The sequence below is a fragment of the Streptopelia decaocto genome (genome assembly GCF_964273445.1).
Source record: "Streptopelia decaocto genome assembly, chromosome: 18".
NCBI lineage: Eukaryota > Metazoa > Chordata > Aves > Columbiformes > Columbidae > Streptopelia > Streptopelia decaocto.
Window position 1 is genome coordinate 10,044,896 of NC_138673.1, and position 27,722 is coordinate 10,072,617.

Here is a 27,722-nt window from a genome sequence, read left to right on the forward strand (position 1 = left end):
CCATTCATTTATAAAATGCAAGCACCGAGGGGAGCCGGGGTCCCTGTGCTGGCCGAGCCCCGGAGCCTCCCACGGGTCTCTGCCTCTGGGAGCGTCAGCTTTGGGCTTTTATTTGGCTGTTCACCTATCTGCACCGAGGAGTAGCCAGCCCAGCTCCCCAGCCCGTGTGATACAGTCTGTGGCTGAGTCTATCCATGGCAGATATTTAACCTGGCCACACGCAGTGAAACCAGACTCCTTCCACAAAGTGTCCGTCCTTTGTCCCCAGAGGACGCAGGGCAATGTCTTCCCCACCTCATCTGCACTCGCAGTGAGGAGGCAAATGAGCGACTTGAGCATCTGCCTGCAAAGGACCTTTGCGGAGCAAGTGGTGCAGAGCAGCTTGCAGGGTTTGCGGGCCGGGCTCTGCTGCGCGGGTGTGCGGGGATGGACCTGCTAGTGCCCGCAGCCCTGGTCGCTCCGCCGCGGGATGTGGAGCATCGCACGCCTTGGCCTGTCATGGTAGGAGGATGGTGGGATATCAAGGCTCCCCGAGGCCTTTGCAGACCAGTGAGCCCTCAGATTTGCAGGTCTCTGGCCACTGAGAGCATTTAAAGGTCCTTGGCAGCGATGCGTTGGTTTAGGACGCTGAACTGTTACGGTGTTCTTCTGTGCTGCTGCTGGTCTTTACAACTCACACCTCTTCCCTCACCAAACCTTTGCCCATCTGCACAGACCTCCAGCAGATGCAGCATGGAAATCCCATGTCAGCAGGGCACGGGATCAATGTATGATGCCCAAACCTGCCGCCTGCCCGGCATGGGGACTCCTCCAGCTCCCTATACCTGCTCCGGCGGCCAGAGCGCGGCGCAGCGGGGAGCCGGCAACATCTGCAAACAGCCCAGCCTCCCAACGCAAGCACTTTCTGCATTCCTCTCTGTGTACTCCTCAAACTCCACCGCCAGCCCAACCAAATCTGCTCAAAGGCTTCAAAGGACGGAGCATGTTTGCTGTCCGCAGGGGACGGACAATGCTTTCCCTTTTGACCCGCCGTGCGGGAAGGCAGCGCTGGGAGCACTGGGCAGCGCTGGGGAGCGCAGCCCCGTGCGACCGCCGCTGCTTTTCCTGCCGAAATTTCCAGCAGATCCAGCCATCTGGCTGGACTGGCAGAACAAGTCTGGAAAGACCACACATTTGCGAGCCAGGTATTATTGTGCAACTGCACATTACGTTTGCACGCACTCCAAACGGACATTTTTAAAGTTGCTGAAATAGCTCGGCTGTATTTCGGTATCCCTGGAGAGGCCGTTGCCCTCGCGGGCAGCAGGACACCTGCTCCTCTCTGGGGTTGACCTGGCCCTTCCTCAGCAATGCACGATGCGAGCTGGACTGGCCCCAGCAGGGCCAGAGCCCAGTCTGCACCGGAGCACTGAGGATGGCGGCTGAGCCCTGGTGCTCTGGCCGCAACATCTGCACCACCACAGGCTGCCAGTACGTACCTGGGGACCGGGAGCCCAGCACCGGCGTGCTCCAGCCCTCTGGCCAGCAGCCAGCACGCAGGGTTTGGCCCTGGATGGGGATTCCCGGCTCCGCTCCTCCTCGCAATGACGGAGGTGATAAGCACCAAGGAGCCCCACTCCCTGGGAGCGACCGCAGCCCCACGCCGAGGACTTGTGCTCACGGTCTGATAAAGCCCTGTCGCAGCTCCGGGGCAGGCGGTCAGAGCGGCACTAACCTGGTTTTCACCCAGTGACTTTGCCGGTGCTGCAGCGCAAAGAGGAGGCGTTTGGGGCATGGGATTTACCTGTCCGGGCAGGTGTCCCCGGGCTGTGCTCTCCCCAGGAGGTGAAGGAGAGGTGACACTCCTGCCCAGCCCTCCCACATCCCACCTCCACACCTGCCTACTTCCCGGGCCCTCCCCTTTTTGCCTTTGCACCCACATCCGCGCTTCAAATTAAACGTGTTGGTGTCCCAGCACTGTGCCATGAAGGAGGCTGAAGTTTGTTATGAACACGAGTGCCTGGTAAAGCCTCGTGGCAGCCCATAGATCCTCCCATGCAAGGAATTCCCTTGGAACAGCTTTGAACTGTAAAATAATCACCCAGCCCTGTAAAACTGTACTGCCCATAAACGAACTTTGTCATGTTTCTGCTAGTTTCTTTGCTCCATAACAACTGCATCGCAAACACAACGTGCCCAACAGCAACAGAAGGGAAAAAAAAAAAACTCTTCCAGGTGCCTCATTTGACGTTACATGCTATTTTCCAACAAGTTAATGAGACAGCCAGGGCATCTGCAGGAGCAAACACCCCACCCAGTGCTTCTCCAGTACAAGGTGAGGTCTGGGCAGGGACGGCCCCAGCCCAGCTGCTCAGAGAAGCCGTTCTGGGTGGTACTTCCATGGGCAGAAAGGTTTCCTCAGCCAGAGGTTAAATCCAAATCAGAGGAAGCTTTTTCCCAATGAACGCATTGGTATGTGTAGCATCCACACCCTCTGTCATGCTTTCTACCTTCCCATGTCCTGCTCCCCAGGGGTGGGTGACAGCACACCTGCCTGCTCTGTCCCACACTCTGCTCCATGGTAGCCACCTTCTCCTTTTGTTGCTTTGCTCAGATGTGTTTTTGGTCCTAGTTTTCTTTTGGCACAGTTCCCCCTCCCCTCTCTGGTGGGGCTGCATCTCAGAGTCTCCCCAAGGTTTTCACTTACCTTCTCTGCAGAGATTTCTGTAGGGCAGCACTGTTAACAGGCCACTCATCAAACAATGATTCACACATCGTTTTCACACCCTGTGCCTCCCAGTCTGTGTCTATTTTAAAGTCAGGGCAGAAATCAGGCCCCAAAAGGTGCTGCTCCCCTTGGAGCATCAGCTCAGCTGCTGAAGGTTCTCCCGTCCTCCCCACTGGGTCACCACTCCTCTGCAGCACCAAATCAACCTGATGCTGGATGTACATCAGCTGGAGCAAGCTGAGCCCAGGTGGCTTCACGAGCCACTCATGGAGCTAAACATAGTTGGCATAAGGAGAAGAATCCAAGTCATTTCACCTTGACAGGTGAGAATGCAATATTTAGGAGCAGAATTTGAAAAGGGCTCAGCCTGACACTCAGGAGCAGGAAGGTGCAAAGGGGATCTCAGAATAAAATCTGCATCTTTGAGATCTCCAGCTCTGCACTTCCAGTTTCTGTCTGCAGTAGCTAAAAATCACATAAACTAAGAAACTCGGTAGGAAGGATTTTATCAGGGTGTCCTGCCCCGGCTATAAAGGGGAGCACCAGATGGCTGCTCTGAAGCAGTCCACACCTAACTTATGAAAAAAAAATGGGTGCCAAACCAAAACCAGACACTTTTGAAGGTGATCCAAATGCCTGCCCATCATCAGAAGGGCCGCCCTTTCCTGCCGATGTGCTCTGCAAAGATCTTCAAAAGCTTTACCGTGGCTGCTGTGCTCCCTCCCACCCACCTCCTGCTTTACGGACCCCCAGGCTCAGTATCCAGAACGAAGAGGGTTTGGCTTTGTCTGGCGCTCAGCTCCTAATTGGTTTGCTTAACACTCTGCTGCTAAACTCAGCAGAGGATGAGGAATAAAGTGTGCCGGACTAAGGGCAGCATCATTAGTGCATCATCAGGAGGACAAAGACACGGGTCTCCCAACCTCCCAGAGCCTCTTGCTGGTACCTGGGGCTTCATTTGAACCGCTTGACTCACCACATTGAGGCAGGGGAAGCCTGGGCCAGCACTTCAGGGGACAGCAGGGGACATGTCACCACTGCCAGCCTGCGTCCCGCCCGCCGGCCCCACGTCTGCCGAACCGCGGCAGGTGAGGGCTGGGGAATTTACAGACCACGTCGCAGCAATGAGTCAGAAAAAGTGGTATTTAATTATGGTGTACATTAAATTAAATGTCATTCTGAATATTGGTCTCCAATTCATGATGACTTATTCACCATAGGGCAACTCCTATTAGTCTCAGCAAGGGTTTTGTCCCACTGCACAAGGCATTGTACAAACACAGAGCAAAAGAGCCTTTCTTGCCCCAAAGACAGCATCCAGTGGTTTTCTTTTTAGCAGTGGTCATCCATCCATAGGCACCTCTGCTGCTCTCCACCTCTCCAAGTCATTCTTAGCAGTCGGCACAAGCTGCAAAGTTCCCGAAAACTTTGCACAACTGGGGAGCATTAGATGCACTTCTGAAGGGCCGTGGGTACGGAGGAGCTTGTGTCTCACGGGAGGGGGCGATGCCTTTTGCAGCTTCTGCAGCTCCGGGAGGCAGGACATGGGCACCCAAACACCCCAGGGCTCTGGCTGGGGGATGGAGCCCCGTGTCCCCACCGCAGAGCGGGGCTCACAACCTGGACATCTCACTGCAAAGCTTTTCCTCCAGGAGCCGCTGCCAGGTGGGGACCGTGGGTTGGGGGGGTCACATCAGAGCCCAGCGCTTGTCCCTCTGTCCGTCTGCAGCCCAGAGGTGACACCACGAGGACGGGAGCAGCGTGTTTTTCCATAAGGATGGAGCCAGCAAGGCTCATCATCAACCCGCTAATGGAAAACGCTAGCGGCGGGAAATAAGCCACCCATACTGGCCATTTACTGGGCAGAAGACAAGGCAGTAACTGGGCACCCAGTCCCTTCCACACCCCAAGGAGGGGAGGACAGGGCGACAGTCTCTGAACTCCATTTGAAGAAGATCCTACCAGAATTTCTTGCAGCCTCACTTGTCTCTGTAGCAGCAAATGCTACCGGCACCTGCAAACAGCCAAAGCTGAACGGTCTGGACGTGTCAAGCGGGCTGCTGGGCGCTTCCCGACCCCGCGACAGCCCACGTCAGAGTCTCCAAAAGCAGAAGAGTCCCTTGGGATCATCCAGGACCCGGCGGGGTTGCGCTCAGCTCACCCCGCACGCCTCCTTCCCGCGGGATGTCACCGTGGGACACGCGTCTGCCTGTCCCCCCGCAGAGCCGAGACCGTGCTGCTGCCCGGCCCCTCGCGCAGGCCCAGCTCTTGGAACTAACTCATTTAAAGGAAAAAGAGAAATACAAAACCATCCTTAGCTCTGACCTTTACCAAAGGAAAAAAAAAGGAGAAAGCGAAGAGATTTTGGTAACAATATATACAGACGGGGGAATTGCACTTAATTACAGCAGTTTACATCCATTAGACAAAATTTACCTCTTTTATATAAATCTCTATGTATAGGAGCGGGGAAGGGTGAGGATGGAGCAGACTGTACCTATATTTACAGTTTAATTGGCTCAGTTCAACAGCACACGCTATTTCTCCTTCCAAATGCCAAGTAACAGACCCAAGTCTCTCTCAGTCCGTCGGGTGGAGGAGTACAACTTCAATATTATCCAGCTTCCCCTTCTGCCAGGTCCCAGCACAGCTTGTTCCTCGCTCCTCGGGAGAGCCAACGGCCTCTTGGAAGGCGAATACTTATGAAAGGAAAAACAAAATCCCCAAGACACGTCTTGGAAATACTGCGCGGAGGGAAGGAGAGGCAGGGTCCGCGGCACCCACGGGTCCGGGCTCGTCCCTGCGGGACACGGCAGAGCGACGGGGCGTCCGGAGGCGCCGGCCCCGCTCGGGGTCGCCGGGCTCCTCGCTGCGGCGCTGGGCTTCGCTGCGGCGACCCCCCCGGGCTCGGCGCACGGGTCTCCAGCAGCACGTTGTGGAAAATCAGGTCCCGTTGCTATGAGCGAGAGCAGCGAGGTGTGGAGCATCACCAGGCTTGCAGGGGACACTGCGGAGGGAGAGAGCAGCGCGGTGACTGGTAGGCAGCACTATGGGGGTTCCAGGGACACCGCAAAGCGTTTGGAGGCATCACCTCTCACACCACCCCGGGACCTTGGTGGTGCCACTCGAGCCCTGCTTGGCCCTGAGCCCTCCCCAGCACCCCTGAGCGGGACACAATGGGAAAGTACTTTCTGAGCCAGATATTACCACCCCCTCCCTAAAATAATAATAATGCAAAAGGGCCTGTTTGTGCCCAGCTGTGGCGGAGATGGTGCCGCGCAGCCCAGCGGCGCTGCCAAGAGCAGCCAGGTGTGAGGCTGAGCCCAGGAGCCCGTGCTGGGGTGGGAGCGGGGCTGGGGACCACGGGCATCGCTGTCCCCCCGCTGCTGGCACCGGCGGGGAAAGAGCTGAGCAGCCTCCGCCACCGCATCCGTCCCACCGCAGCGGCTCCTTCTCCCTCCCTCGAGATGGGCCCCCCACCTGGGGTCCCCCCCAGTCACCAGGGGTGGGGGGCTGGGGGTGACCTTGCGGGCTGGAGCACACAGCAAACATCGTAACGTGGAGATAAGGAGACGCCAGGAGCCTCCTGTGACATGTCATTAGGGACGGGCTGCGGCTATCAGGTGTTTGCTAACGTAATAAAAATGGTGGCTTGGCCTCAAGCGTTGTCAAAGGAACCGGGAGGTATTTGCCCCTTCCAGGTCTAAACAACAACATCTGATAAGCGACCCCGCAGCATCAGGCTGTGAGGGGACAGCCGGGGGGACCGCGATGTCCCTCCAGCCTCTGTCCCCGCCAGCGGGACCGGGAGCAGCCGGGTTTGCAGGATCTGGAGTGGGGGCTGCAGGTGCAGAAGAGCTGCTGGAGAATGATGGAGGTTTCGCTCTGTGCTTTGCGGGAGGATCCCTCTCCTCTTGCAAAGCAGGGTTGCTCGGGAGCAGCACCCCAGGACCCAGGGCTTGGGGTTTCGTGTGGGCTGTGCAAAAATATCTGGGCATTTGAGCCACTTGGGGGCTGAGCAGCATTTGCAGGGCAAGTTTGCTAACAAAAGGGGCAACTGCTGGGAAAAAAATACAAATCAATGTTCAGGGACGCATTTTTCCAGCTCTAGCTTGAACATGGAATGGTTGGTAGGAAAAGAGGCCCCAGGGGCTGGGAGGCTGCGCTGGGGGACACAACCCCAGCTCCCTCTGTTGCCCTGTGCGGGGGGACAGGGGACAGATGCTGCCCCAGCACTTGCAGAGCCAGCCTGCGCTCATTTGTCACGTACAAGGGGCTATGGGGGTGTCCCTGTGGCATTTTGCACCCACCCATCACAGCAGCCACAGGGGCCTGGCCCCATCTCCCCCTCCTGAGCCGCCAGACCTCCTCCTGCTTTAATTAAAGTGCAAAAGCGTGATGGAGGGGGAAAATCGAGGGAGCCTCCATCACCCCGGGCAGTGCTGGCGTCAGGGTCGGCTGATCGCCGGGCAGCGGGGATGGCCGGGCGCTGTCATCCAGCCAGGGACATTTCCTGAGCGCCCTGGGCTCCTTTGGGCTGGTCCCGGCATCAAAGGCCGCCCGTGGTGGGGGGGACACGGTTAATCAGGGGCGGTTCGGGCTGAGCGCCCAGCAGATGGGCCGATAAAGCCGAGCGGAGGAAATGGTGCTGCCGAGGAGCCGGGCCTGACCGCCTCCCGACCCAGCGCCGGATAAATGTCACCGCAAAGCGCTGGAGCCCCATCCGAGCTGGGAACAGTGGTGTTCATCACCCCTTCCCCGGCACCCCAAGCCCCCGGGCAGCTCCCCTTCTCCCCTTTGCAGCCCAAGCCTCTTCCGCGGAGGGGGCTCTCACAGCAATCCCACACTGTATTTACTCTGTGGTCATTGCAGACATTTTTTTCCTCTCCCCTGTCAAACTCCAGTAAGAAAGTTTATCTGAATGCAAGTTCAAGGCTCTCTCTTATTTATCTAGCAATCAATAAGGGCCACATATTTCCCACAGTCCCCAGAGGTGGCTTTTAGAAAGGGACTATTGTCTGAGCAAGGCTTCGCACACCTGATTTGAACCAGGATAAGTCCTGCCTTATGTCCTGCCTTATGTCCTGGGGAAGTTGGGGCACATCGGAGCCCAGCTCCTCCACTCAACTCCAACTGGGGTCGATTCACCCTGAGCACAAAGGCACCAAACCCCGCTTGGTGCTGACCTTCCCAGCCCAATCTGAACCCCAGTAGGATGCTCCCACGCTGGAGCAGTGGCCCCAGGGATGAGCATGGTCCAGCTGATACCACCATGACAAGTCCCCGCTGTCCAGCACAGTTGGACCATCACCCCAGTCCCCATTACGCCATCCCCAAGCAGGTTTTCAGAGACCATGAAGGGGCTGGGATGAGGTTTTCAGTGCTGGAAAAGCAGAAACAGCCCCGCTCCACCTCCACACACCGTTCCGCGCACCCCGGCCATTACCTGCTTACTGGAAGACATATTGGTCAGTGTGCTGATGCTGCTGGTGTCTGTCACCACCATCGCCGAGGGGAAGCGGGAGGTGTGGGAATACTGGGGAGGCTCCTGTTTGTGTGCATACACTGCGGAGAGGAGGAGACAAGCAGCCGTCACGGAAAAGCACTACGGCAGGTTGCAGGGTGCTGGGAGGGAACGAGCATCGCGGGGACATGAGCGAGATAAAATGAGCCACTGAAAGAAACCCCCACCTGCCTGTAAGCCGCCGCTTTCTCAGCTACCAGCTCGTCCCAGCCTGGCGCTGGAGCAGGGCTGGGGTGACGGGTGAGCCCAAGGGGTAAAGCCAGATCCCTTCGGGGCACAGCAGGGAAGGGTTTGCTTTGCAGGGAGTACAACGGGCCTGGCCGCCTCCTTCGGCAAAGCATGTGTTTTAGCAATAAGAACTCAGAAGGAAAAATGAAGTTTGTACAAAAAACACCAGTGGGGGCTGCAGCCCACCTGCGGGACAGCGGCATGGCCCTACAGGGGATGTGACACGGTGGTGGCTCAGGGGAAGGAGAGGACAGGGCGAGATGTGGCCACCCCGCACCGCCTGCATCCCGCTCACAGCCCCGCGCTGGCCAGTGTCCATGGGAGAAAGGCGGCAGCCAAGGGCACGAGCCCAGGCACGGGACAGCAAGAGGAGAGCACAAGCCTGTTTTCCATCTGAACTTCTTTTCTAGGCTTTTCCCTTCATAGCTACTGCCCGAACCCTTACTGTGCGAGTTCTGCAGCTGGGTCACGGTGGCCATGAACGGCTGCTGCGTCATATGGCTGGGCGACTGCTGCATGAGCGGCTGCTGGTGCGGGCTGTGCAGCTGCTGGGAGAACTGCACCGGCTGCAGGGCCGCCAGGCTGCCGGCAACGCTGTTGATCACGGGCACGCTCTGCGCCTGCGAGGTGTTCAGACCTGGGAGCAGGGGGAGAGCAGAGCAGGGATGTCAGCGCCGGTGGGAGCAGACGGGGTGTCCCCCTCCCCGTCGTGGGAAGGGGGCCCACGCGGGGCTGAGCTCGGGGTGCAGCGCTTACTCTGTGCGATGGCCATGACTCCCGAGAGCGGCGTCATGATGAGGTTCTGGGACTGCTGCGGGTTGTGGTGGGACAAGCTGTGGATGTTGGTCAGGGTGCTCACCGGGGGCAGCCCACCCCCTGAAACGGGGATCTGCCAAAGGAACAAGGCAGGACAGCCCCCATCAGAGCCGCAGCCGCGGGGATGCTCCCGGCCCCCTGCCCTGCCTGCCTCGGCAGGGGGATTGCGGGGGGTCAGGAACAACCCCTCTTGAGAGGCAGGACGGCTGCAGCCTCGCTGGGACACCCCAGTCCAGTTCCCACCACCCGGGGCTGCAGAGCCCGGCTGGGATGCTGAGCCTTGCATTAATCACCAGCAAAGCAGCAGCAGCAGGAAGGATTTTGCTGGCACCGGCTTCCAGCTCCATCGGAGCATGGCGCCAGGACACAGCACATCCTGAGACTTTGCCTTTTTGTCCCCCAAGTCCAAGCGCCCGCTCTCGGGGACAGCTGAGGACTCTCAACACTCAACTTCTCACCCTCACAGTTGTAGAGGAAAGTGGGAAGTATAAACGTTGACAGGTAAAGAAAAAAGACAGAAAGCAGACAGAAAGCACCTCACAGCGATGATCTTCGTCATCACTTTTGCCAACAGGCAGGGTGCTGGTGGGACGGGGCAGGTGTGCTTGGCCAGAGCCAGCTCCTGGGATCTCGGGTCAATGTTCAGGGATCGGACACACAAAGGCACTCGGAGCGCGTCCAGGGGACTGGAGCTGGTCCCCACCACAAACAGGGGCTAAGTGCCTGATTTCTTTAATTGCTGCACATTCTCCTAGTCCCTCTAATTAGACCTCTTGCACTGGGCAACCTCGATCCCGAGCCATCCTTTCAGCTCTTCGTGTGACATTTCTGGACACCAGCCCCAGCGCCTTGTTTATTTTTGCACATGTGAGTTGGAGATAGCCCCGTTGCAATTAAAACAAATCCATCAATAAATTCCAAAGCCCAGGAGTGACTCATATTTCCTGATCCGGTATTTTCCACTTTCAAAGTTTCTTCAAGGCCAGGTTACACCACACTCGGCTGCACAAGTCAAATAGCTCGCGGCAAGTGCGCGCTGCTCGCCCGCAGCCTGGGCTCGTTTCGCGGTGGCTTTACACCCAAAGCACTGAGCCCAAAGGAAACCCCCCAGAGACCGCACGACTGGAGAAGACCCTTCAGTCCCTGCATCCTGGACGAAGACCCTGCGGCACCACCATGGCTCAGAGCAACACCGGAGTGTGAAAGAGTGAACACCAAAGCTTCCTGCAGCCTCAGTAACGCTCCTCCCTGCACAAAGCCATTGCCTTCAGAGGCTGCAACTTCCTTGGCAGCTCTTGGTTTCATGTGGGGTATTAAAGGCACATGTTTACTTACTAGAAACCACAGCCTACAGCATATTTTTATTAAATCACTAGCAAGCACTAGCTAGCCCTGCCTGAAGATCAGAGATAAGCTGGCAGAGCTGCATGTGGCCGAGGGCCGGCGCGGTCCCATCGGGTGCTGTGCAACGCCCGTGCAGCGGGGACAACTCCGCAGTTTTGCTGCTGCGTGTCTGCCTATGGCACTGCGACAGGCTGCTTTCCCAGCTTAATCCGCTGCTTTTCCCAGTTTAACCCGCTGCATTTCCCCACGGCTTTCTCCCGTGCTGCCCAGCTGCTGCGAGCTCCCCCGGCCCCATCCGAGGGTCCCTCCAGCAAAACCCCCTCAGACGTGGGCCATGCAAAAGGAGCTGCCGGGGGGTGCTGGCAGCCCCCCCACCGAGCTCTGCATCGCTTCGTCCCCAGGTCCCCCACCCTGGGCGCTCGCTGCCTCCTGCTGCCTTTAATCCTGACTCATTTTATGACTCCAAGGCTCAGGGTTATGAGGCTCAACACACCCCTGGGGAGATACGGGTGCTCTCGGGGCGGAGGGAGCGTGTGGGAAGGTCGGGGTTTCGCTTGGCAACATCCCCCCTGCTTGGTGGGGGACGCTTGGCTCTGCAGGGTCAGTGTCGGAGCCCGAGGGGCTGCACGGGGACCCTCGTGAGTCAGGGAGCAGCAGAAGGAGAAGCAAAATTAAATCACGCCATACTGAGGGAGGGGATGCCGAGCCCGCCGCAGCCACCCGGCTGTGCAAGGAGACGGATGCGACAGCCCAAGAGGGCCAACCCTCCGAAAATGGAAGTGAAAACCGAGGAAGAGCGGGCTCGCCCCGTCACCCAGTGCCATGTTTGACTTTCGCTTTCAGCAGAAAACCTCCTCCCGGAAAAAGCAGCGGCCGCACGCAGAGCTCCAGCAGCCGGCTCCGAGGAAGGGCTGCGCGCCCCGGCCCGTCCTCCCCGTCACCCCCGGCCCCTCCTCGCCCCGCTCCCTCAGGACTCCTCCAAAGGGCTCTGCGCCAGCCAGGCACCCACAGAAAGGAGCACCCCGAGCGCTCGGGCATTGCAAACCCAGCCCAGACCTGCACCCACAACCACTTTTTTGCAGTGGTTGTGCAGCACCCGGCATGGGAGGCATCAGGCACCCTGTGGGGATGGCAATGTCCCGTCTCTGCCGCCTGTCACCACTGGTGTTTGCCCAGCAAAGCCCTCGCAGCAGAGCGCGAGCAGGCGGGGATGGGGACGGGGACAGGCGGGAGGTCTGGAGCTGGCGGTACCGAGTCAGATGCCCTGGGACAAGAAGGTCCCTGCTTGCAAGGAAAGTGCTTCCCCGGAGAGACTCCAGACTTGGGAAGGGCTCCGGGAAAAAATAATGAATGAGCATTTTATCAATACCCATGTCATTGGCAGGAGAAAACAAACAGTGATCCACCCAGCACACATTCAATCCGCGAGGCATGCAATCAATAAACCCCGAGCGGGGCTCTGTCAGATTTATGGGCTGCGCTCAGAAAACACGCCGTTGCCCGCCGGGGCGCGCGGGGGCCAAGTGCCGCCTTTGAGGCGGGCGGTGGGGACGGTCGCACACCCGCGCCGCGTCCCCGTCCCCACAATGCCCCATTGTTCGGCTCGGGCCGCGTGTGAAACCCGGGGAAAGCGTGTTTGCTTTGCCCGCTGGGCCCTCTTATCTTATCAGCGCCGCCGCCACAATAGCCCAGGTGTACTCACCATTTTGCCGTCGGGAGAGAGCAAACCGTGGCCCGGGTCCAAGCCGGCCGGGGAGACCTGCTGCAGGACCGCCTGGCTGGTGGTGACCATGGCAGCGCCGCCATGGTGGCTGATGGCCCCGGAGGACGCCGCCGCCTCGCCGCTCGCCTGGCTGTACCGCACCCCTGCAAAACATCACCAGGAGCCGCAATCACCCATGGGCACCTTGGTGAGGGTGCTCTGGCTGTGCCAACACCCCGAAAGTGGCCCTGCCAAGGGGACCCCCCCACCCCTCCCCAGCTCCCTTGATGTGCACGGCACAAGGATGCAAAACAGATGGGTGAGCTCCTAAATGACACCTTTGAATGGCAAGGGATGGCACCAGACAATGTGTCCCTCCCTTTCCAGCTTCACCCAAACCCCATCTTCTGAAATTACAGCCAGAAAATGACAGTGAGGGGTGCTGAGCGCCCAGGCTGCCCATGGGTCCCCATGCTGGGGGTGGAAAGAGCTGCTCCCCAGGAAGCCCAACCTGGGCCAGGGACACCCGCCCTCATCCCTTGCGCTTTCGTTTGCAGCCATCGTGCAAATCCCTGTGATGTTCCCACAGCTCTCGCACACCATCCCGGGGACCCTGAGCCGTGGGGAGCGACTCCGCACAGAGCTCTTCCCTCGCAAGGCCAGCGCTGCCCAGCTCCCTACAGCCACTCCTCTCGCTTTCTTCTCAGGCCCTTCTGCACCCGATTTCCCTCTCGACAAGTGTATGATTAACAGGTTACTGCAGGAAAACAGAGGGACCAGACACATACAAACCTTCAATCAGAGCACAGCCCACCACTGCCGAGAAGGGAAATCTGGCTCAAGCACAGGTCTTCTGTACAAATATATTTAATTTGGCTAAAACACCATGCACTGATAACCATGTGATCAGCCATGTGTCATGGAAAGGCATCTACAGATCACAAATAATTAACTGAGGAAAACCCACGGGAAACAAAAGCATCTTTTGAGAGACTGCCTTGATGACTACAGTGAAAAGCCATTTATTACGAGGAGTCCAGCGCTGTGCTTGCGGCTGGTTCACTGAACTGCCCCCGGATCGAAGCAGAGGATGGACAGACAGACAGCCCACTGCTCTCCTGGGAAAGAAACCCATGGGGTGAAGCCCACCCTGCCAACCGAGACCACCGAGAGCATCGCCCACCCATGAACCCGGCCGCTGCAGAGTGGCATTGGGGATGTTTCCCCAAAATGACCATCAGCCAGAATAGTTCTGCCTATGGAAGAAGCTGGTGGCTTCTCGGCTGCCCCAGCACAGCTCCCAAACCCGCCCAGGTAAAGGATGTTCCCCCTGGGATTTGGGGGGCTCCTTCTCCCAGGTGCGTGAGGGGAAGGGCGGACGCAGGCTGGCTCGGCAGAGGATGCTCTAAGGGCTACTCTGAAAACCGCTGCATTGAGGAACAGGAAAGAAGTAAGAACTTGAATCCAGAAGCTTTCCACAAGCTCCAAAAGCACCTGCCAAAGTGCAGATGGCTACTCACGCCCTCCGCCAAAACTACAGCAAAGTCACTCTTTAATCACCTCCAAATTTTCCCCATCAGCTGGTTAAACATGCCCCACAGATAGGAATCTCCCCGCGATGTCTGGTTCCTGATCATTTCCCAGCAGACCCCTTTTATCCCTGATAATAAAAGAATGTCCTCTGGCAGGTGGATATTTGCCGGTCCGAGTGGACGTCCCTGCCGCGCACGGGGTAAACATTACCCAGCCGGGCACTGTCACACGCATTCCAACCGCGGCCCCGGCCCCGTGCAGCGTGCGCTGCGGCCGCTGCCGCCCGACGTCCTGCAGCGCGGGTTGAACAATGGGGGAGATAAAATAAAGCCCTTTCTTCTGAGCATGATCTTCAAGATAGACAAGGAGCACAGGCGGCTCCTCTTGGAAAGAAAATCAGAGTTCTGCTCAATCTTCAATCTCTTTTGGGTTCAGTGAAGCTTTCAGTTAAAAGAAAAGCCATTTTAATCCCCAGATCGTGGTTTACCCCGCTGAGGATGCTTGTAACCCACGAGCCAAGACACCCGAAGTCATCAAGTTGTCTTTAAAACATACGCAAAGTTAAAAGCTGATGTTAAAGCTTTTCCCTGCAAGCCAAAGGACTACGCTTTTATTGTGTGAGAAACAATAACCAACGCTGGGATTGCCAGGTAATCGGGTGACCGAGATTTTGGTTCTCCAGATAAAACCACTGAAGACTCCGAGTCTTGCTGAAGTTTAACCCTCCTGAGCAGCGCGAGGTCGGGCTCCAGGCATGGCAGGGGTGCCCAGCCCTGGGAACCAGCTGTCCCCCACCAGCACAACCCCTTGTCCCCACCATGGGACCCCCTGGGATGGGGTGAACACGTGGGGACGGCTCTGGTGGTTCGCAGGGGGACACGGGGGTTTCCTCCTGGGGCTCTCACAGCCAGCGATGCCCAACACAACTGTTCTCCCGCCCCGCGCAAAGAGATTTACTCCTCCTCGGCCTCTCCCCGCAGCCACCGAGAGAGGAGCCTGGATGGGGATCAGCGGGACCGGCCCTGGCCGCAGAGCCTTTCCTCTTTAAGGCTTTTCTGGTTTTTACTGGAGCTACAGCCGTAATATAAAAGTCTGTTTATGGGACCCAGCTATTGTGCGGCCCCTGAGCTGCACTGCCTGTGAAATGTTTTACTGCTTTCCCGTGTTTCCAGACAAGCCGCAGGGTCCGGCTCTGGAGCCTTAACCCTGTGTTTGAGCCAAGGGGAATGGGGACAGGCAGCGTGACCCCCGGCTGGTTGGGGGTCCCGTGCACCCACAGCTCCCAGCAGCCAACCCCAGCACCCTCTGGCTTCTCAGAGGTGCCCAACACAGCTTTTGGGGTGGAGAGAGCAATGGGGGGATTTGGGGCAATAATCAATAACTTTGCTGCTTTCATTGCAGGCTTGTGCCATTTTCTAGGTAGACACCAGTCTTTGGCAGGAGAAAGCAAAGCAGCAGCTTCGTTCTCTTCTTTAATTCATATTGCTATGATTAAATTGTACTTCAAAAAAAAACCCAAAGCAAAACCAAACCTCACTGTACTTGTGAATGTATTTCCCATGCAGCAGGAGCCCTGGCCGTTGCATGGCACGTCCCAACCTCCGCGACTCACCAGTGTCTGGCTGCACTTTTGCCTGCAGCTTTGCAAACATCCTGCAAATCACCAGCGATGCCCAACCCCACAACGGCCCCGGGCGCTCCACGCCTGCCCAGCGGCCGCAGGGACTCAGGGACTGTCCCCCCGAGGTGGGGGAACAAGGCAAAGTGCCATTTTTGGGGTCACGCTGGACTCAGCGATGCCGCAGCTATTGACACCGTGGGAGCAGCCAGGGGGGTGACGGGACCACTTCACCGTCCCAAACGCAGGTCCAGGCACCTCTGATTTCAGGCTGCCACTCAAATTGTCCCTAAAGTGTTAATCTTGCTAAGTTACAGAGGTGCGTAGTTTATATCCATTATAAACCTGTTTATGGGGACTGGACCCTCCCATTTTGCTGCTGTCATAAAGTCCTAATTACCCCCCATAAAACGGGGAAAAGCTCCTAACAGTGCACTGTACCCACCGAGCCCCACAATGTGCCCGACAGTAAAATATTACAACCACTGGCACCAGGTCCACAATCAGAACCAGCACATACCCCAAGGAACAACGTGTAGGATCCAGATAGAAACCGAAGCACCTCTGGACCGAGGGTTTATTGACAGGCTTTTCTTTAAGAGAAAGTCAAGACGCTTAAATTGGCCTTTGGGTTTAGAAAGAATCTCAGGGTGGCACCGAGTTATTTTTGTTATCTACATCTACAGAGATATCTAAAAAATATAGATAAATGCTGTACATTCATATGTGTGTGTGTGCACTGATTGCTCTGATATTGCTCCGATACTCTGATATTGCAGCGTAGGTGCTGCTGGACAGAGGGATGCCTTGAGCACATTTTGGTGTAGGACCCCCCAGGAGGCGCTGGTGGCGACACCGCGACCCCCGACCACGGGGATGGGGATTCGGGGGGTCCAGTGGGCACCGGGCAGCCCTTTGTATGCGGGGCGAGGCGGGGGGTGGCTGGCGAGCGGGGTGGCGTGTCACCTAATCTCGTCAATGCGCTGATTGTCTGCGGGGCTCTTGAAGATAAAAATGGCATAAGCCAGAGTCTACGGCACCAAGATAAAGCCCCGAGTGACCTTCAAATCAAACGGAACCAAGATCACTGATAATACCCCCTAGGAAGGGAAAAGTCCAGAGTCTGAGGGAAGCCTCCAAGATAGATAGGCTTTAAGTATTTACCTCCAAATAGTTAAAAACTACAGCTCCAGGCCTGACAGATGGGTCCCCAGAAGAGGTCGGGAAGATGTTTGACTTTTACAGCTCTCACCCCTACCCGGCCGTCATTGTGCTCTTTTGCAAGACCCCGCTGACGTCCCGAGGAGCGGGCGATCCCTTTGTCTGCAGGCACCGGAGCGGCTCTGCAGCTGCCCCCCAGCACCAGCCCCATCGTTTTGTGCCGGGGGACATCCCGGGGGGGACAGGGCAGGACGTGGGCAGCGTCCCAGCACCGTCATTAAGCTGTTAAGGCATTGAGCGCCCCAGCCGTGCGGTGCAAGGGCAGTTCAAATCCCAGCATGGGCAGCCCCGGCGGGGTCAGCCGGGCAGTGGGGACAGCCCCAGCACAGCCCGCACCCCCCAGCCAGCGGGTCCCCCACCACTGCAAACATCTCTTGGAAGAGGTTTTAGTGGCGATGGACTCAGTGATGCTTTGGGAGCTGCAAGCCCGCCAGACCCAGCTTGGACCAAATGACCCCAAAGTGTCACCACTCAGCTCTGCCCCTGCCCGCCACCCCCAAACAAGACCTACAACCCCATGGGCACCCTCACCATGCTCACCTACTCCTCCTCAGCGAGGCTGATGGATACGACCACCAGCCACCAGTAAATTCCTACAGCCGAGCCCTCCTGACCCCTCCACTGCTGCCGTGGCCATCACTCCTGCCCTGCTCAAAAGCCCCTCCGAATGGGCTGTCACCGGCCCTATAGCCGCGGCCGGCTCCTGCTGGCCACCGCTCCAGCGGGAAAATAAAGGTTGGGGCTTAACGGCCGTCCAGCCCCGAGATAAATGCCCGCGGTGACGGGAATTGCCATCCCCTAACAGCAGAAAACAAAGGCTCTCAAGGGGTGCCTGCATGGGCGCTGCCAGGACGGGGCACATCAAAGGCAGGGGGGTTCGTTCAAAGCCCCGGCTTAATTGTCAATTAAGCATGCACGGGGGGCGGACAACGCCATGACAACGCGGGGCTGCATGCTGGTGGGGTATTGTAAAACCCGCCAGCCGACACTGAAAACAGCTGATTTTGCTGACAATGTGCTTGTAGGGCACCTTGTAAGCAATCAGCCGGTGACAGGAGGGCAAACGTCCTCCCTGTCCCCACCATTGTGCGGGGCATTCCTGGGGCAGGGTCACATTTTGGTCACCGCCGGCCGGCCCTATGTGATGAGCGGTACCCGGGAGCGGGGTCGGATGCTGCCTGTCCCCCACGGGTGGCAGCGGGGTCGATGCTGCCTGTCCCCCACGGGTGGCAGCGGGGTCGGATGCTGCCTGTCCCCCACGGGTGGCAGCGGGGTCGATGCTGCCTGTCCCCCACGGGTGGCAGCGGGGTCGATGCTGCCTGTCCCCCACGGGTGGCAGCGGGGTCGGATGCTGCCTGTCCCCCACGGGTGGCAGCGGGGTCGATGCTGCCTGTCCCCCACGGGGGGCAGTGGGGTCGATGCTGCCTGTCCCCCACGGGTGGCAGCGGGGTCAGATGCTGCTCACCCATCCAGGGCTGCTGCATCTCCCGGGTACCACTTCGGGGGCTGCTCTCGCTTGCTAATGGCCAGGGACCCCCGTCCAGCCACAGACTGGCACTGTCCCCAGCTCCCAGCCTCCCCTCCCCAGGCTCCTTGCCCTTCCCTCAGGGACTCTCTGCCACATGGGGTTATTTTAATTTGCCTTTGTAATGAGCTGGGTGTGAGTAACGAGCCAGGCAGGGTCATTTCCAAGAGGCGGCTGGTTTGAGCCTCCCCGGCCGGGCTGTGCCGGTGCCGCGGCCGAGGGGGGACGTGGGGGCAGTTGGGGTGCAGCCCACACGCTGACCCCCCTGCAGCCACCTTGGCGGCAGAGGGCAAGGAGGGGGACAATGGGGATTGTTCTCCCAACAATGCCTCTCGCCCCACAGCGCGCCACCCCCACCCACCCTGATTAGCCCCCTCCCCGGGCGTTATCTCCTGCTTAAATCCCTCGGGAGCTGTCGAGTCTGCTCTCCCCAGCCAGCTCCTCGCTATGGGGCTGGACCACGGCGGGGAGAGGTGAAGGTTGGGGTGAGCCCTGCACCCCCCAAGTAGCTTTCTTCACCCACCTCCTCCTGCTCCAGCATGGGCACCGTGCAGCACTGCACACCCATCAAGGCTGGGACACACTGCTGCAGCTTCCTACGGGCTTTGCAGCATCACCTGTGCACTCCCCCACCCAAAACCAGTGCTCACCAGTGGGCTGCACCCCAAGGCCCCAGCGCCAACACGTCAGCCTGCCTCCCTGCCCTGCCCAGCACAGCCCGCACGGGGACTCCACTGAATTCGACCAACCAAGCAAATGCTGATTTATCCCTGGCAGGGTGGAAATCCAGCCCCCGCCGTGTGGCTCGCTCAGCCGCAACGCTGCAGCCACAGCCCTTGCTCCTCTCCGCACCAGCATCACTTGTTTAGGCTGCAGCAGGGACCAGGATGACCATCTCCCCGCCTTGAAGGCCACCCATGCATGGCCCCAAGGGCTCAGCACCCCTTTCCCCAGCAGAAACAGGAGCCAGCGCCTGAGCAGCCCCGCCGAGGTCTCACCTGGCATTTTGCTGGGAGGCGAGGCGCTGGGCTGGTTGTGGTGGGGGGAGCCGTGGGACAGCAGCAGGTTCATGCTGTGCGGGGGCTGGCCCGAGCTGTAGGCGTCCATGGCCAGCTTCTGGCGGAAAGCCTCCTCCTTCCGCCGGTTGGCAAACCAGTTGTAGACGCGGACCTCCGTCACCAGGTTGGAGCCGAGCCCGTGCGCCTTGGAGGGTGACACCCCTCGCTGCAGACACTCAGCCCTGTGGGGGCAAGGGGACACGCTGGAACAGGGTGCTGCCGGGGGGTCCTCTGCCAGCACCACTGGGACGGGGCTTCGGGGAGGACAGGTGAATTCGGGGGCATTTAAGCTCTTCCTAAGAGCCTGCCTGCTCTTTGGAGCTACATACATTCTGTAAAAGCCAACCCTGCACCCTCTGACTTTGCTGTAACGCTGCGGCATCCCCACAGCATCCCTGAGCATTCCTGCAGCATCCCTGAGCATCCCTGCAGCATCCCCGCTGCAGCCTCGTGGTATCCCCATGGCACCCTTGCTGCATCCCAACAGCATCCCCATGGCATCCCTGGCACAGCACGGAGCTCACTTAGCCCTGGCCACCACTCAGATGGGGAAAACAAGACAAAAAGGGGCCAGGAAGCTCAGCAAAGCCGAGCTGCGAGCTGGCAGCCCGGGGCTGCGCACCAAGAGCCCAGCATCATATGGAGTTTTCAGAACAAAGGCTGCGGGGCAGGCGTGGAGGCGGCAGAAGGTGCGGGACAGCCGTTACCTGTTGCATTCCTCCACCAGAACCTCACGCTCCTCCTTGCTGGGGTTCTTTTGGCGGTCGTAGGCTTGGTACAAGATTTGCTGGGAGGCCGGCCCCCACTTGAACCGATTGCGCCGCATCTTCTTGCTGGGGGTTTCAGAGCAGCCGTCGTCGAGCTGGGCAGCCCCTTGGTTCTGCTGATTGAACTCTGGAAAGAGAAACAGCAGCTGATCCTGAGTGCTTTTGTCTGTCCTATTTCCACACCCCTGGACTGTCTGGTTGAATTCTGAAAGAGAAAGGAGCAGACGTGAGCCGGCCTGTCGCCGCTGCTCGGAGGCACCGTCCCGCGCCCCCGTGTCCCGTCCTGCAGCACCCCCAGCCCTGTCCTGGTCTGGAGTGAGCGCAGTGCCCCCCAACACCGGCTCTCTGCCCCCCAGGGGGTGTGGAACCCCAGGAAGGGGGCGAGGGAGTTGTCACCATCCCTTGGGGACAGTGTTTAGCAGGGAGGCATGCACAGCACATGCGTATTCACGGGCTGGGTCTTTGCCACTGTGCACTTGTTTCGGGTGGGTTTTCGCAAGCCGGGAGCCAGGCAGGACAACAGCAAAGTCCCCCGAGAGGGAACGTCTCCCGCTCCCGTCCCAGCGCGGTGGGACATGGCCCCCGCCCGGGCAGGCACCAGAGGTGACCTTCCCCGGCGTCCCGCCTCAGACCCGGCGCTTGTCACCGCGGCAGTAAACGGAGATTAATGGGAGAGTTTTATTATTCTCAGTTTTGCAGGGGAATTCTCCCTCTTTTTATAATGGCTTTTCCCCCCGTGACAAGGGGCGAAACGAAGGGCAAGGCTGGAGCGGGCTCTGTTTGCTCTAACGTCTCAAGGTGTGTTTTCAAAGCGGTGGTATTTGGTGCTAAATCCTTTTCTGCACTTCCCATCCGCTGTATTTTGCATCCTTTAGGAAGAGGGGGGCAGAGCCCTTTGCAGGGGGGTCAGGGCCCCAACCTGCAGCTCAGTCAAACACCGGCTGCTTCCAGCAACAGGGACCGACCCAGGGCAGGTGGTGGGAGAGGTGCACAAGAGCAATACTTTGTGTACTTGGTCAAAATCATCTGCATTTCAAATAGCACATGCTGCCCCAAGACTGTGCTACACATAGGAACAATTTACAGTTTTTTTTTTTTCCTTTTCTGTCTCTCTACTTTTTTTGCAAGTAGTTGCAGAACATGAGCAGTCTTAAGAAACAGAGAGGAAAAGGGGGCAAAGGTGGGAAAGGCATCTAACTGCTTTCCCAAATAGAATATTGTGACCAAGAGGGGCTCTTCCCTGGTTTTCCTGCACCTTAAATGCGTTCTACTTGTAAAACTGTTAAGGGGAAGATCCTTGGCTGCTCTTCCCCCAGCTCCGGATACATGGGGTACCCACGGGCAGGACGGGGACACGGGGACCTCCTCTCCCCCCTCCATCTCCAAAGGGCGAGCGCTGGTGCGGGTACTTACGGCGGAGGATCTCCCGCTGCTTGCGGACGTACCACGTGTACAGAGCGGCTCTTTTCTGCGTCTTCATGGGGGTGCCCTTGTTGAGGTGCTGGGAGAGGTGGGACTGGTTGAGGCCGGTGACATCCACCACCTCCCGCTGCGGGATGTTGTGCTGCTGCATGTAGCCCTTGATCATCTTCGCCGCCCGCCACGGGTCCTCACTGTGGGGAGGGAAACAAAGGGTTAATCTCTCCTGACGAGGGAAAGACACCTGGTATTTGCTTCTTCCCATGATGGAAACCCATTATTATTATTCTGAAATGTCTTTCAGGACACAAGATCCTTCGAGTGCGTGTCATAGAATCAGGGACCCCCGTGCGGCCACCAGACCCCAGCCACCCACTTGCCACTTTACCTTCTCCCTTCCATTCCTGCAGGGATAATCATCTAAAAATCTCAATATTCATGTGAAAGAGACCCTGTTTCCACCCTCCCACAACTGCAAAACGTAGACACAGGCCATATGCAAAGGGCTGAGAAGCAAAGGTCGAACCAGGAACACAAACCCAGGCAAGTCCCTGAGTGGAAAACCAAAACCAGCCTCCCCCCCAATAACTTTAACTCGTTCTTGAATATTTTTAAACACTTGAATTTGGCTCCTGCAGGATCCAGATGTAAAATTACTCTTTCCTAAATCTGCATTGCTTCGGTGTCTTTGGGGTAACTTACACCAATTTAGGGAATAACTGAAATACAACCAAAAATCAAAACGCTGCGTGCGCCCTTAGCTCCACCGAGAGCGCAGCGCGGGGCAGAGGAACCGGCCAACGCACCTGCGCTGCTTTCAGGAGCCCCAGATTCATTCTGCAGGACACTGGACTAAAAGGAAATGTCTTAATGCCGAAAAATCGGCGTGGAGCCTGAACCTGGTCACAGTCATGCACTCAAATAATGCGATACTGTATCGCTGCGTTTGGAATAACCGCCCGACCGCTCTCCCAATTCATCACTTATTTTGGATCCTTCAGCTTGTCACAGGAAAAGACAAAAAGAAGTATATTTCTTACTTTTTTGTCCCGAATGCAGCATGAAAACAAAGCTGGTTGGATCCAAAACAGAAGCACCCGAGAAGAGCCAGCGCGGTGGGGGCTTCGTCACAGACCCGGGCAGAAGGGGCCGGGGGCTCCTAGAGCTGCTGTCCCTGCGCCCCATCCCGCATCCCCCTGCAGGGGAACGCTGCTACACGGCGCTGCAGCGCTGCACAGACACACGGACACGGCGACTCCCGCATGCCCGGCTGCGCTGAGCACGGCGCAAACAGAAAAGCTCGTTCCTGTCCCCAAAACGCCCGGCAGCGCGTGGCCGGGACGCCGGCGCCGCCGTCCCCGCGCCCAGGGGCTGCCCGCGGCTTCTGCCGTGAGCCGTTCGTGTCGCCCAACTGATCCGGCTATTTACTGATTAATAATAAGTTAATGGAACGGAGCTCATTAGCGTTTCTAACAGCCGGCTGCTTCACAGCTAAGCCAAGGGCATCGCTTTCCCAGCGTTAAGTCTCAATAGAGCACGCTTAAAAATGTAAAACAAGTAACTTGGGGTTACAGACGTGATTTCCAAATTGAAATAAAATTGAGAAGCGTTTTGGCTGTAAAAAACATGCGAGAATTAGGAAAAAAAAGTCCCCAGTTTTCCTTCATTTTCTTAAGAAAGGCTTCACCTTGTTATGTCCAGCTTTTCACACTTACACTTTCAAAACAATTATTCAAGTCTTCATTTCTCAGCAGTGATTTCGCTTTACAAATCAAATTGACCGTATTCAAAAGGGTTAAACAACCTGAAACCAAACCCAAACATTTTGTTTCATGTTAAACAAAATGTTTGGACTTGACCCAAAATGAAATGTTTGAGTGTTTGTTTGGCCCTTTTTTTTTTCCTTTTCTTTTTTGGTTAACCTAAAAAGCCAGCGGGGAAAACCTTTTGATTCAACACAAGCCCATTTTTTTTGGTTCTGTCACCAAAATGGAAAAAAGCCCATTAATTGTCCAATCTTCACCAGGAATTTAAGTGCAAAAAAAAATCCAAACACCCAAGCCGGGAGCGCTTTGTAATAGGTAAAACCAGTTCAAAGCCCTGGCTCCGCACTCATTGTCCACCGAAAGCAAGGAAAAGCTCTTTTCCTCGCACAAAATGAATCCCAACGAAGCGCGGCCACGGCGCAGCCCGGGAAAGGGGCATTTCCCACCCCAAGCACGGTTGGGGCAAAGCCCGTCCTGCTCCCCAGGGACTCCCAGACCCACTCACCCCCTTTGTCAGCCTTGAAAACAGGTAAATACACTCCACATCCTCGGAGAAATATGCCAAGAATTTATACAGATGGATTATAAACCCGGCTCCCTACAGAAATGATCTATCTAATCTGCATCTCCCTGTGCACACAGGGAATCGGCGCGGGGAGCTTTGCTGCGCCCGCCGCTCCCCACTCATTTCGCAGCCGCCTTGGGGTATCTGTGGCCACGGCCCCAGCAGCGGGCGGGTGTCCCGCGGCCCCCGGATCTGGATGCTCCTGGGATCTGTGTCCGAGCCGCGGCGGGTGGGACGGGGCAGGGAGGGAGCCGTGGGGCGTCTCGCCCCAGAGCCGGGCTCCATGTGCCGCCGGCACCTCTGGTCGGGCTGTGCGAGAACCCGCCGTGCCAGCCCGCGGTGCGGCCCCGGCCCCGCTGCCCCCACATCGGCTGGAGCCCTTTGGGCACCATGAATGAGCCCAAGCAAAGGTGCCGCTCGCTGAGGAGCCGCGGCAAAGCGCTCAGGACGCGGCACCATGGCAGGCAGCTCCTGCTCGTGCAGCGGGTGGGTGGCCAAGCCTGGATCGTGCTGCAGTCTTAGGAAAGGGTAGCGTGGACACAGAAACAGCCAAGACTGAGCTGGTCCTGGGGTCAGGAGGCTGACACCAGGGGAACAGGGGCAGAGGGGGTTTAGCCCCTGTGCGTGGCTGCAATAAATGGTTCCTGAGTCCCCTACCCAGCTCCCTCTCCAAGTACAAAGGCCTCTCTTAGAGCAAACACGAGCTCTTTGCAAAGGCTCCTCAGGGACATGTGCCTGCTCTTGTTTGCACCAAAGGCAAACTTTGCACAGAAACACCTGTGGGAGCGCAGCCACCCCAGGACAGATCCTGTGCACCCCCACTGCCAGCCTGGGCACCCCCGGGGACAGACGCAGCCAGCAAGAAGAGGGACTGGGGACAGGCACCCAGGGGTGCAGGGCTCAGGCTACGCAGGTGGGGTGGGAACCCAGCGGACAAGGCCTGCAATGATTTCTCCCTTGCACAGAGGCTCTTTAGCACCCAGCGTGTCACAGCTGAGCCCCTCAGCAGACACGGGTGCTGCTGCACAGCCCTGTCCCCAAAAGGCACCATCTGTGCTGCCGGTGCCGGGGCAGGCCTGGAGACAAGCACCGTGCACACCGCACACCATGGCGGCGTCCCCGTCCCCTGCCAGGCCCTGGCACGGCACTGCCGAGGCACCAGGGACAAGAGCCGGGGCTGAGCCCGGGCTTTGCGGGCTGGCAGAGGGTACGGGCAGGATCAGTGCTGCAGTCTGGCTGCCACTGGGGCATCAAGACAGGTATAAAAACTGCAGTGCCAGGTGAGGGGGAGCACAGAGGTGCCCCCACTGCACCCGGGAACGGCCCCACCGCGGGGCTCCCGACCTGTTTCTACCGGCACCGGGTGCGCCGTGGGGCGACCCATGATCGCCCCGGTCCCCGGCTGCGGGAGAAGCGCCGGCTGCCCCGGCCCCGCTCCTCACCCCGGGCACGGCGGGGACCCGCTGCCGCCCGCGCCCCGACAGCCCCGGGGCTGCTCCGCCGCGCCCCGACGGCGGCCGCGCTCCCGGCGGCACGGCCGGGACCGGAGCGGCATCCCCGGGGCCGGCAGGAGCCCAGCCCGCCGCCGTTGGGGGTTTCCTTCTTCCCCCCTCCCCGCCCGGTTTACAACTTCGGCAATGAATAACCCGCCGCTCCGCTCGCCCTAATCGCGGCCCTTTGTGTATTTTTCTGTTGATGATTTATAGAAATAAATTAATAACACTCCGGGCTCCACGTGCTGCAGTTTATGTTTTATCTCCCGGCGCGGACGGAGGGCGGAGGGACGGAGCCGGCGGCCGCTCCGAGTCTCCGCAGCCCCGGCACCCCCGGCCCCGCCGCGACGGCCGGGCTGGCAGCACCCGACGGGGCGGGAGGACGCGGCCGGCGGGCTCCGGCCTCCCTGCCCCAGACGCGGCCCCTCTTCCCGCCGCTCCCCTCGGCAGCCGGTTCCCGGCGCCCCCGGCTCCCCGACACCGCGGGGACCGCGGCACAGCCCCGCCGGGCCAGGGCGCACCGGGACCCGCCACCTGGATTAACCACGGGGCTGGAAGGGCGCACCGGGACCCACCACCGGGATTAACCACGGGGCGGGAAGGGCGCACCGGGACCCACCACCGGGATTAACCACGGGGCGGGAAGGGCGCACCGGGACCCACCACCGGGATTAACCACGGGGCTGGAAGGGCGCACCGGGACCCACCACCGGGATTAACCACGGGGCGGGAAGGGCGCACCGGGACCCACCACCGGGATTAACCACGGGGCGGGAAGGGCGCACCGGGACCTGCCACCGGGCAGGACTCACCGGGCAGGGCGCACCGGGAACGACCCCCAGGGAGGGCGCTTAGTGCCAGGGCCGTCGGATCGGGCACCTGCGGTCCGAGTCCGGCGCGCTGCAGAGTGCGCCCCGTCTCCATCCTGTCCCCACCGGTACCTGATCATCCTGTCCACCTCGGCCCGCTGCTCCACGGCCTCCTCCGTGTTGAGCGCCTGCAGTTCGCGGAGGATTTGCGGTGTGTCGAAGTCGTCGCCGTCCTCCGAGCCCTCGTCACCGGAGAGCTTGCCCTTGCCGTGCCCGTTGGCCAGCGGCGGAAAGGCGGCCTTGCCGTCGGGCGGCCCGCCGGGGGACAGCGGCAGGCTCTCCAGCTTGACGCCGAAGCCGGCGGCGGGCACCATGTCCTCCAGGGCACGGATCAAGCCTTCCTTGGTGGCTCCGGAGCTGAGTAGGGCACCCAGGAGCTCCCGTTGCAGGGCGCTCAGCTGGGACACCATCCTCCCGGGCGCCGGCGGCGCGGCCCCGCCGCTCGCCCCGCGCCTCCCGCCCTCCCTGCGGCCGCTGCCGCTCCGCCCCGGCCCGGTGCTGCGGGGCGCGGGCCGCCCTCTACCAAGCCATGACCGCCACCATTAGGCAATATACCTCATGCAAATCAGCGCCGACAGGCCTCTCCTCCGGCCGCCGCCCGGGCCCCCGCGCCCCCGCCCCGGCCCGGCCCTTATCGCCCGCGCTGGGACGGACTTTGCCCGCGGCCGCCGGAGGCCCCGGAGGAGCGGTGGGGAGGGACGCGACGGGACGGTGGCCCCGAGCGCTGGAGCCCCGGCTGCCGTCGGGGGGCACGGTCCCGGTACCAGCCGCCCGCCCGGGATGGGGCCGCAGTCCACCCTCCAGCACCGCGGGCATCCCCCGCCCCGCACCGGCACCGCTCTGCCCGCACCCCCGGGCCGGCTGCAACTCCACAGGGGGCTCAGCTCCCTCAGGTGCTGCACCCCACGCTGAGAGGGGTCCGAGTTGAGAAAACTCCCCCCAGACCCCGCAAGGGAGTTTTCTTCATCCACCACCATGCAGGGACCCCCACCCAAGTGGGTGTAGGCTGTAAATCACAGGAGAGCACCCCGAAGACAGGGGTTTGCAATAGGGGTCTTGGCCCCCAGTGCAGACCAGCTCTGGGGACAGGTGCAGCACAGGCTGACCGAAGTTTAGCTGCACAGAACACAGAAGGATTCTCAGCAAGTGAGCAAAGGGGACCCTGCAGGGACAGGGGTGCTCCGGGGACACGACGTCCCCATTGAACCTTGGCAAGCATCCGCGACGGGAGCAGGGACCAGGGTTGGAGGTGGGCAGAAGAAAAGACACAAGCTGGGCTCTGGGATCTGAGTGCAAACTGCTTTTCCTGATGCTGTAAACTCACTGAGGTTCCCCCCCACAAAAAAATCAACAAATTCACTTAAATCAAAGCAGGCATGAATACAAGAGACACCGCCACACTCAGAATACAACTCAGAATACACAGGGGCCTGTGACTCTGCAGGGGAAGGCAGGGCCAGTATCCAAAATCTCCAGTCATGACTCCCCAGCCTCCCAAAGCACTTTCAGTTTGGTAACCCAGGTCCCTGTCACTTTTGGCTGGCACCTGGATGTCACCCTGGCTGAG

At 59.1% G+C, this 27,722-nt stretch overlaps 1 protein-coding gene across 2 annotated transcripts; it reads right to left on the minus strand.

Annotated features, from left to right (window-relative positions):
* Positions 1-5,693: 5,693 nt before the first annotated feature.
* Positions 5,694-26,565, minus strand: HNF1B (HNF1 homeobox B; the record flags this gene model as incomplete). 2 transcript variants are annotated; one of them, XM_082068445.1, is made up of 9 exons in its annotated part: positions 5,694-5,714; positions 8,154-8,272; positions 8,905-9,096; positions 9,216-9,348; positions 12,322-12,485; positions 19,217-19,458; positions 19,984-20,170; positions 21,457-21,656; positions 26,228-26,565. In XM_082068445.1, the coding sequence occupies 9 exons, from the start codon at positions 26,563-26,565 to the stop codon at positions 5,694-5,696; spliced, it is 1,596 nt and encodes a 531-aa protein (XP_081924571.1). The 2 variants fall into 2 exon arrangements, with proteins under 2 accessions (XP_081924571.1, XP_081924570.1); XM_082068444.1 differs by having other exon boundaries at positions 19,984-20,248.
* Positions 26,566-27,722: the final 1,157 nt, after the last annotated feature.